At 48.2% G+C, this 9,799-nt stretch overlaps 1 protein-coding gene across 1 annotated transcript in view; it reads left to right on the forward strand.

Moving 5' to 3' along the window:
* The window catches only part of Stab2 (stabilin 2), a 135,569-nt gene that overhangs the window by 97,342 nt on the left and 28,428 nt on the right, over positions 1-9,799 (forward strand). The window contains exons 45-53 of the mRNA XM_026784626.1: positions 239-358; positions 2,149-2,196; positions 3,232-3,315; positions 4,511-4,657; positions 5,262-5,402; positions 6,712-6,714; positions 7,036-7,092; positions 8,027-8,203; positions 9,392-9,487. Coding sequence (XP_026640427.1) covers positions 239-358; positions 2,149-2,196; positions 3,232-3,315; positions 4,511-4,657; positions 5,262-5,402; positions 6,712-6,714; positions 7,036-7,092; positions 8,027-8,203; positions 9,392-9,487 — 873 coding nt within the window. The remainder of the gene's footprint in view (positions 1-238; positions 359-2,148; positions 2,197-3,231; positions 3,316-4,510; positions 4,658-5,261; positions 5,403-6,711; positions 6,715-7,035; positions 7,093-8,026; positions 8,204-9,391; positions 9,488-9,799) is intronic.

Consider the following 9,799-nt stretch of genomic DNA (forward strand, 5'->3'; position numbering starts at 1 on the left):
ATGTGTGTGTATGTGTGTGTATGTGTGTGTATGTGTGTATGTATGTGAGTGTGTGTGTGTGAGTGTGTGCGTGTGTGCGGTTAGGGACTGAGCCCAGCTCTTTGCACATCCCAGACTAGTATTCTGCTCACATCCCTCAGAATACAAATTCCATCACAAAATGGCTTAGCAAACATTCACAAGGCTGGTGGATCTACTGGTCTAATTGAGCCTCTCCATCTCTTGGCAATCTTACCAGAACAATGGCGGCTGCAGCCCATTTGCCACCTGCACTCACACTGGACAAGATCAGAGGATATGCACCTGCAAGCAGAACTACACAGGAGACGGATTCGTCTGCCGCAGCAGCATCTACGGGGTAACACTCAGTCTCCCGGAAGTAAACCCCACGTCCCAAATGTCTGAGAGTCCAGGTTGCCGTGAGAAGAGCTTTCCCTACCCAGGGAAACTCCTGTGGCCTGGGAAGGGAGTGGTGTCACCATTAAGGCCAACAGAGCTCTGGAGTCAGAGACCCCTGGGTTTGGACTCAGCTCTGCAGGGAGTAGCCCTGTGACGCGGAGCTAGTGATGCCACTTTTCTGCGCATCATTCGGGATCTGGGAAAGAAAATGATAAGGACAGCCGTTCTTGCAGAACTGAATATGGTGGTGGATGTCAGGAGCACAGGGCAGGCAGTAACGCCAGAGCATTGCTGTGCTCTGGGTTGGTGTGTCAATAGACGTGTGTGATATGTGTGATATATCCGATATGGGCTACAGAATGTGGTGACTGTGCATGTCATTTATATGACGTAACGTAAGTGTGGGTGTATGGTATGTGGTGTGGCATGTGTATACTCTATGTGGTGACTGTGTGATATACTATGTGCAGTGTGTGGATGTTGGCACATGTGTGTGTGGTGCATTTGTAGTATTGATATGTGTGATGTACATGTGCTGTATGTAGTGGATGATATGAGTGGTTTGTATTTCATGTATGTGGTATATGTGTGTGTGAAGTATGGAGTGTGTTTGGTATGTGGAGTATATGTGTGTGTGATATATGGCATGTGTCTGTGTGTATGGTGTATGGTATATCTGTGGTGTATGATATGTGTAGCATATGGTATATGTATGTATGATGTATTTGTGGTGTATGATGTGTGTGTGATATGGTGTGCATGTCTGTGTATGTTGTCTGATGTATTTGTGGTGTATGATGTGTGTATATAATATGGTATGCATGTCTGTGTATGTTGTCTGATGTATTTGTGGTGTATGATGTGTGTATATAATATGGTATGCATGTCTGTGTATGTTGTGTATGATGTATTTGTGGTACATGGCATGTGGAATGAATGATGGGTGTGTGTATGTGTGCATGATATATGGGAGAGTGTGTGGTGGGGTATAATCTGTGGAGTATTATGTTTGTGTGTATGTGAGTATAGTATATGTGTTGTGTACTGAGCATGTGGCAGATGATGTGTATGTGTAGGGTTATGGAATGTATGGGGTGTCTTGTGTGTGTATATGTGTGTATGATATCTGGGATGTATGAGGGGGTATGGATTATGGGGTGTGGTGTATTTATGGTATTATGGGGGAGGTGTGAGTGGATGAGGTATTTGTATGTGGCATATGGGGGTATGTGGGTATATGTGTGGTGTTGTGTGGCATGCATGGGTGTATGGTATGTGTTTATGTGTGTCAGGTATATGGGAGTGTGTTTGGTATATCTGTGGTGGGAGCACATGTGTGCACACATGCCATTTGCCCTCATCTGCCTATACTGCAGATAGAGGAAGAGGCAGTGTGATACTTTCTGGTTTCTACATATTATAAACATATAAAATGGTTAAAAGAGGGGCCAAAGCATTCTGATCAAACATTCTTGTTGTCAGGGAGGCCAGTTCTGCCATAAATAATAACCGGCCTTTACAAGATTTCAACTATATTTGGTATGTTTGATATGCCTATACAGTTCTGTGCGTTGAGGCATGGTAGGCTCTTTCTTTTGTAAATCAGGTAAGATTGCAGAAAGGAGCTGGGACTCAAGTGTGTCCCTCGGTCACCGTCAGGGAGCTGTCCAGTGGACAGATTGTCCCTACAGCCCTATATTCCTGTTGTGAGTCACAGCTGGAGTGACAGCTCCCCGTCCTCGTTCGCAGGAACTCCCTCAGAACCCGACAACGTCACAGTACTTTTTCCAGTTGCAGGTAAGAACCGTCTGTCTGCTGAGGCCTGTGCCAGGCCTGCATTCAGTGTCCACCTCTAGAATATGTGTGCATGTAAATCTCCGTGTATGTGTGTTTATACTGAACTACATATATGTGTATGCACATGTAGGCATACAAGTATCAACATGCCAGGTCTCCAGCAAGACATAACATAAAGCTGTAGCCTCTGAAGTCACGGAGGACCGAAGACAGTCCAGAACTAGGATTTATGGCAGCAGCCCAGCTGTTGGCCATTGGTGAAGTCTGCCTTAGATACAGTCAGCCACACAGCCATGAACAGCTGTTGGCCATTGGTGAAGTCTGCCTTAGATACAGTCAGCCACACAGCCATGAACAGCTGTTGGCCATTGGTGAAGTCTGCCTTAGATACAGTCAGCCACACAGCCATGAACAGTTGTTGGCCGTTGGTGAAGTCTGCCGTAGGTACTTCCCTAGAGGAAGTAACCCTTCCTTTAGGTCAGACCCCAGAATCTCCCCTGTCTGTGCAAACAGCCTCTCAGGTACACCCACCGAGTGTACTTCTCGGTCAGTGGGGGCTTCTTAACCCAAAAGTGGACAGTCACAGTTAACTCTCTCAGTGGCATGACTGGCCAGTAAGAGCACGCTGACCCTCTGGGAACCATCCGCATAGCTCCCAGGTGCACTGAAGAGGAAGCAAACAGCACAGCAGCCCTACAGTCCTGGGTGGCAAGAAGACGGCCAGCCGGTTAAATGAGTCATCTTGGTTGTAACCATCATGTGGAGAGGAGAAGCAGGAGTCATCTTTGACAGGGGTCATGGGGGAGTTGTCACCTTCTAGCTACTCTGCTTCCAGAATCGTTTATCTGACAATTACATGTTAATTTTACAATTAGAAAAAAAAATATGATTTTGATGGCATAGTATCCAGGTTTACTTTGAGACAAAAGCAATGACTCTGGCATGTCTTTGAGCCTTGGCCTGTGGTCACAAGAGAGGAAGCCGCTAGGTTGGTCTGCAAAAGAGTGACATGTGGCCCCACCTGTCTTCCTGCAGGAGCATGCTGTCCGAGAGCTGGCTGGACCCGGCCCCTTCACCGTGTTTGCTCCTTCATCTGCTTCCTTCGATCAGGAGTCCAGGGTGAGCAGCAGGCTGAGACTGGAGAAGGGCTTGTGGAAAGGCGTGGCCTAGAGCGCGCCATGGTGGTGTGTGTGGGCAAGAGATTTAGTCTCAGGTAGAGCTGAGCAGCAGTAGAAGGGACTGCTTCTGTGGGAAGACCCCTGGCAGGCCTTTGGGTTTGGGGCACCACTGGCCAGAGGCTTTCTAAAGGCCTAGACAGCATAGGAACCTGGAGAAGTCTCAAGTCATCAAGGGATCCAAATTCTCTAAAGACTGAAAAAAAAGGGGGGTGCAGAAAAGATTCAGGGTCAAAGGGATTTAGATAGGTCTTGAGCTGCAGCAATTACCAGAACCCCCGCTGCTCTGACATTCACTGTGCCCCTGGCAGGTAGCCTATAAACACTGTTACAGCTGACTGACATCGTTACAGATAAGCACACTCAGAACGGGGTCTGGTCTACGTGTATTCCGTCTACCCTCATGTCAGATTTGCCGCTGAGCACCATCTCCATTTCACAGTAAAGAACCCTGAGGGACGCGATGCTGGTATCCCGTGGCTGGAGGGTGGCTGAGTAGGGACTTGTTCCTAGCCTCTGCACACGCTGCCTCTCTCTCTACACATAGATTTTCGGTACCAGCAAATCAAAGGCACGAGAATAATGTTTACATTCATTTGACCTTTGGTTATTTTAATTTAAACCCTCCAAGGAGTAAGACAAAGTTTTGTGGGGTTGTTGTTGTTGTTGTTGTTGTTGTTGACAGGGCCAGGGTTTCTCTGTGTAGCCCTGGCTGTCCTGGAACTCACTCTGTAGCCCAGACTGGCCTCAATCCACCCACCTCTGCCTCCCAAGTGCTGGAATCAAAGGTGTGCACCACCACTGCCTGGAGTTGTGTGAGCTTTTTATTACAGCGACTTCATAATTGTACTCTTTGTGTTTTGAATCCAAATAGATACATACCACAGCCTCTCCAACCCTGAAGACTAACCCTGCCTCCTCTCTAGGAGGGCCCTCCTATGGTCTCTTCTAGCATATTTCCCAAGAAAATTCTTTTCTGTGGAACGTCATAGAACACTGGCATCCTTCAAGCAGTGCTGGCTCAGCTGACCCCCTTGCCTAACTCAACACTAGCTGAGAGTGTGGGAAATAGGAGAGCAGAAAGAAGGTTCTAGCAGCAGGCTCCTGGCACTGGCCAACCTCCCTGGCCTCTTTTCCAGATTAAAGACTGGGATGCGCAGGGCCTCATGTCCCAGGTTCTCCGGTATCACGTGGTTGCCTGCCAACAGCTGCTGCTGGAAAACCTCAAAGTGACCACAAGTGCCGTGACCCTTCAAGGCGAGCCCATTTCCATCTCTGTCTCTCAGGTAAGAGCAGCCACTTCAGGAAGGTGCTGTCCTCGTCCTCCAGATGGCCTACTTCCCCTCCCAAGTGACAACAGCAGCGATAATGGCTAACTGCTGAGTGATTTCTGCGTAGGGCGGTGCTGAGGACTTTGCATGCACCGATTCGGGCTGCCCAGCAGCCCCGTGACGTGAATAGCATCATTGTCCCCGATTTCCAAATACGGAACCTGAACTCAAGAAGGTTAAGTAGCTTGTTCAAAGTCACATAGCGAAAAGACAGTTGAACTGGAATTCAGACTCAGAGGCAAGGCAGCTCCAGACAGCGCAGCCGGAGTGGAGGATGGGTGATGCCAAGGACACACTGGTGTGGGCTGTGTATTCTGTGAGCGTTCAGAATTCTGTTGAAATGAGCACCTAGCCAGGTTGGCTGACTATACATTTTCCACTGTTGCCCTCACAGGTAAAGACTGCATCCTTGTCTCCATTGTCCTTCTAGGATAGTAATAAATACATGCTTACATCGCATGGACCATCGGGCTCTGCCCTGATGACGAGCGCTGGCTCTGTGGGGAAGGAGTCTGTGCAGGCTCTCTGTGCTCATGTCTATGCTTTCGTTGGTCTTCAGGGTGCCGTGTACATAAACAACAAGGCGAAGGTCCTGTCCGGTGACATCATCAGCACCAATGGCGTCATCCACATCATAGACAGACTGCTGTCTCCCCAGAACTTGCTCATCACCCCCAAAGATGCTTCAGGCAGGGTTCTGGTAGGTACCCCACTGTCACCCTCCAGCAGGTGATGCCAGTGTTGTCAGCTCAGCTCTGGCATCACTTGGGAGCACCGTTGTCCTGTTACGTCCGGCCAAGGTCATTGAAGTCAGTAGGTGGATTCTAGCTGGGGGCAGTGCTGTGTGCCACAGTCTCGGCTACTTGGCAGCTTTGAGTAGGAGGGTCATTTGAGCCCAGGAGTTCCATGCCAGCCTTGACAATGTAGTAAAACCCTATCTCCTGACAATGTTTTTAAAAATAATTCATTTTATGTTTCTTTTAGTGTCCACAAGAGAAGATGGTCTTATATAGACTTGGAGAAGGAAAGGGGAGAAATGGGAGGGGAAAGAGGGAAGGGAATGTGTGGATAACTAGATATCCTAAAGCTAAGCCTGGAATAAAACTTCTTGGTGGACAGAAAGAACAATTTTAACTATTTATGCATTTATTTGATTCTTTTTTTTTTTTTTTTGGTACTAAGAAATTGAACCTAGGGTTTGTACTTGGTAGGCAAATGCCTTCTCCCTGAAATACAAAATCATCCTTTTTTCATTTTTTATTTTGAGACAAGGTCTTATTAATTTGGCTAGGCTAGTCTTAAACTCACTCTTGCAGCCCAGATAGGTCTCAAACATTTCATGAACCAGGCCTAGTTCAGTTTGTTTTAATTACCAGTATTGGCCACTCTCCTTCATTGCAGGTGGCATAATCCACTAAACCTCACTTACAAAAAGGAGTTTCTTAAGATATTGTGTATATGAATAAATCTTTTGGAGGCCATGGTCTAATTTCAATGCTACACAGGTAGAAACAAAGCAAACTAGAAAATCCTAAAACAAAGGACCTCTAGCCTTACCCTAGGGCCATTCTGACTGTTACAGCTCTTCAGATTTCCCCCTCTCCAGCCTGTCCTCCCAGGGGACCAGAGACTAAACAGCTCACACCCACACCTCTGGACTCTAGGAGGCCTAGCATCCTGTTTGCTGCACCTCACTCACATTGTTCCTTTCCAGCAACAGATCTCCACGGTGTTCAGGTTTAGTTGACCCTACGTTGCCTGTGGACTTCTAGCAGCAAGAGAGTCTGGAAAATGTTGGGTCCAGCTTTCCAGCCTCTGCAGTGCAGAAAAGCATGGGCAGGAGAAAGCTGCTGTGGTTGCTAATAAGCCAATGGAGAGCCAAGCCCTGGTTGCTCATTAGCCAACGGATAGCCCGGCCCTGGTCACTAACAAGCTAATGGAGAGCCCAGCCCTGGTTGCTCATTAGCCAATGGAGAGCCCAGCCCTGCTGTGACCACTGTTGTATGCAGTTGGTTTCTTACAGCACTTGGTAAACTGTCCAAAGTGAGCATGTTCACCCCGCAGATGTGTCCCAAGATAGCCATAAATGTGGCCCTTCACAAAATAACAAACTTTCTTAGGATATTAGATTTGTTTTTGTATCTCCGTCCCCTGAGTAAGAGTGCCACCTCAAGAAGGCACCCTTGTCCAATCATAGAAGATGTGGTGTCCAGTTTTCCCGGCACAGTTCTCAAGGATGAACTTTGTAGACGGCCATGTCACGTCACAGTGTCAAACGGCTGGACGCACTTGGAAGATGAGAGGTTTCATGTCCTTCCTTATCTTTGCACCAGAATCTTACTACAGTGGCGATGAACCGTGGCTACACCAGATTCAGCAAGTTAATACAGGTAAAACTCTAAGGGGAAAGAGCACTTGGGGACAGCCCACCTGAAACTCTGCCTTGTTAGGTCTGCTTGTGTTTATATCTGCGAGAGGCGCTCCATACTGACCAATCCCCAAAGAGCTCCAAGAAACTTGGTTTCCCACAAAGCACAGTCCATAATCTCTACATTAGGTCCTCAATTCCCCAGAAGAGCCGAGTGTCAGATTCTCTAGGGAGCTGGTTAGAAGTTGAGGTTCAACTTGTTCAAAATGAAAAACCCAATGATTTTTTTTTTTGTATTATGGAAGGAAAGAACCAACTTCTATAAGCGGCCCTCTGACCTCCACACACACCTTCCAGGAAATAAGCAAATGTAGTATTTTTTAAATGAGACTATCCAAGAATGTTGCAACCCCCAGAGCTCTACAGTCACCCTCCACCTGTTCAGCAGGGTCTGGTTGGATAGTTTTAGAGCAAACTATCAAACCTGTCAAGGGCTCAACAGAGGTCATAAAGCCTACTTCCCAGGGGAAAATGAATATATGTGATGTTCCCATACCACATAAGGCTCTCAAAATGATTTCTCCTGTTCATCTTAACATTTCTTTGGGGTACATTTTATCTTAAAATTATATAGACAAATGTACATGTCTCAATATTATATAGGATTTTTAATGAAATGTGAGAAAAATAAAAACTAGCCTTGAGATGTTAAGATATTTGGACAGAAGTAGTATCAAAAATAAGATAGTCATTGAAGTTTACTTTCCTACTAACAAAAGCTTAGAGCCTGACTCCCTGGGTTGCTTTTTAAGGAAATGGGGTTCTGAGTGGTTGGGGTGCAGCGCTCTACCTCCTGGCTGTGTCACTCTGGGACACGTAGACTCTGACAAGCCACTGTCCAGGCCACAGAGAGACACAGCACGTGCACTGTAAGGAATACAGCATCTCTGTTTCAGGACTCGGGCTTGCTGAGCGTCATCACCGACCCCATCCACACCCCAGTCACCCTCTTCTGGCCCACGGACAAAGCCCTCCAAGCCCTACCCCCAGAGCAGCGGGACTTCCTGTTCAATCAAGACAACAAGGACAAGCTGAAGGAGTATCTGAAGTTCCACGTGATCCGGGACTCCAAGGTAGTTTCTTAAATGTCCCAGTGGGAGATACATACAGCCTAGCAGGGAGGCCCACGGCCCGCAGGTCCTCCATGGGGAGGAGGAAGCTTCAGCTCTGCTGCCCTCTTGAACGGTGTGCTCTCTTCATGTGGCGGAATGGCCGCTGACAAAGGTCCCCTTGAGCTTCTCCAGGTGTCCTCCACCACTCCCGATTCCAACGTCCCTAAACAAACGGCTTGCCCATCCTAATGCTATCCGCTGTCAGCCCTGCGAACTAGTCAGCTGTCCTGGAGAAGCCAGATCGTGTAGGGACATGGCAGTCACTGCGTCCTCAGTGAGGACTCTTGTTACTCTGAGATGAAGCCATCCACTCCCTGACTTCAGTTACCTCAGGGCCCAGGTGACAATTGCCACAGGCTAGACGCTTGGGAACTGCAGAAGCTCATTCCCTCCCAGCAGTGGAGGCTAGACCGCTGCCATCAGCTTATTCTAGGGGTTCTGAAGGAAAGACGGTACCCTGAGTTCTCCCTGGCTGCTGGTGGTTTCTGGCAATCTCTGGCTTCCCTTGGCTTGCGGGTACATCCACGCAATTTGCCCCCATCTCCCCACAGCCACTTTCCCTATGTCCCGGTAGGGCCCACCAGACTGCAGCGTAATTTCTTCTTACCTAACTACTAACTGTGTCTGCAGAGACCTTGCTCCCAAATAAAGTCACCTTCTAAGGTTCTGGGGTCAAGATTTTATATCGTTTTGATATTTTGCATTTTTTCTTGAAACAGTCTCACTAGGTAGTCCTGGCTAGCTTGGAGCACACTGAATAGACAAAACTATGCTAGAGTTGAACTCAGAGATCTGCCTGCCTCTGCCTCCTGAATGTTGGGATTAAAAGTGTGTGCCACCATGGCTAACTCTTATAACTTTGAAGGAGGACAAAAAGAGGCCCTGAGCCATTTCCCGGCTAACTCCCCTCACCCTTTCATTGGCTCCATGGGTCTGGATGGCCTCTTCCAGGCTGCCCAAGCACAGATGCCCTCTGACGAGAAGGAACCTCCAGCCCCTAGGAAGCCAGAGTTGCCCTAACCTCTGACTGCATTCGCCGCGCTTCAGCAGAGTTGTTACAACAGGAAATCTTCCCCTGGAACTTGGTTTGCTGGCCATGTTCCCTTCAGTCCCAGGGCGGGTATTAACATGGCTGCCTCTCTTCCCCAGGCTTTGGCTTCAGACCTGCCCAGGTCTGCCTCCTGGAAGACACTGCAGGGTTCAGAGCTGAGTGTAACGTGTGGAACTGGCCGTGACGTCGTGAGTGTCATGGGGTGGGGGGATAGGGGGCATGAGAGCTGTTCTCCAACCGTTCCCACTTTGAGAGGCATTTGGGTGTCTCGGGTGTGTTTAGGGGGTTGTGTTTTTCTTTTCCATTGTCAGCAAGTTCTTTTTCGTTCACTGTCTTTAGGGGTGGTTATGAAACACCTGGCTCACCCTGGCATTCCAGCCCCTCGTGACAGGTGCAGGAAACCCCCTGCATGTTTGCTTATTTATTTTAGTTCTTTCTGAGCCTTACAAGAGCTGGCCACGTTATACACTGTGGGAAGAAGGGAAGTTTGGAGGGACTGTTGATCT

This window comes from Microtus ochrogaster, chromosome 24 (assembly GCF_000317375.1).
Source record: "Microtus ochrogaster isolate Prairie Vole_2 chromosome 24, MicOch1.0, whole genome shotgun sequence".
NCBI classification, from domain to species: domain Eukaryota; kingdom Metazoa; phylum Chordata; class Mammalia; order Rodentia; family Cricetidae; genus Microtus; species Microtus ochrogaster.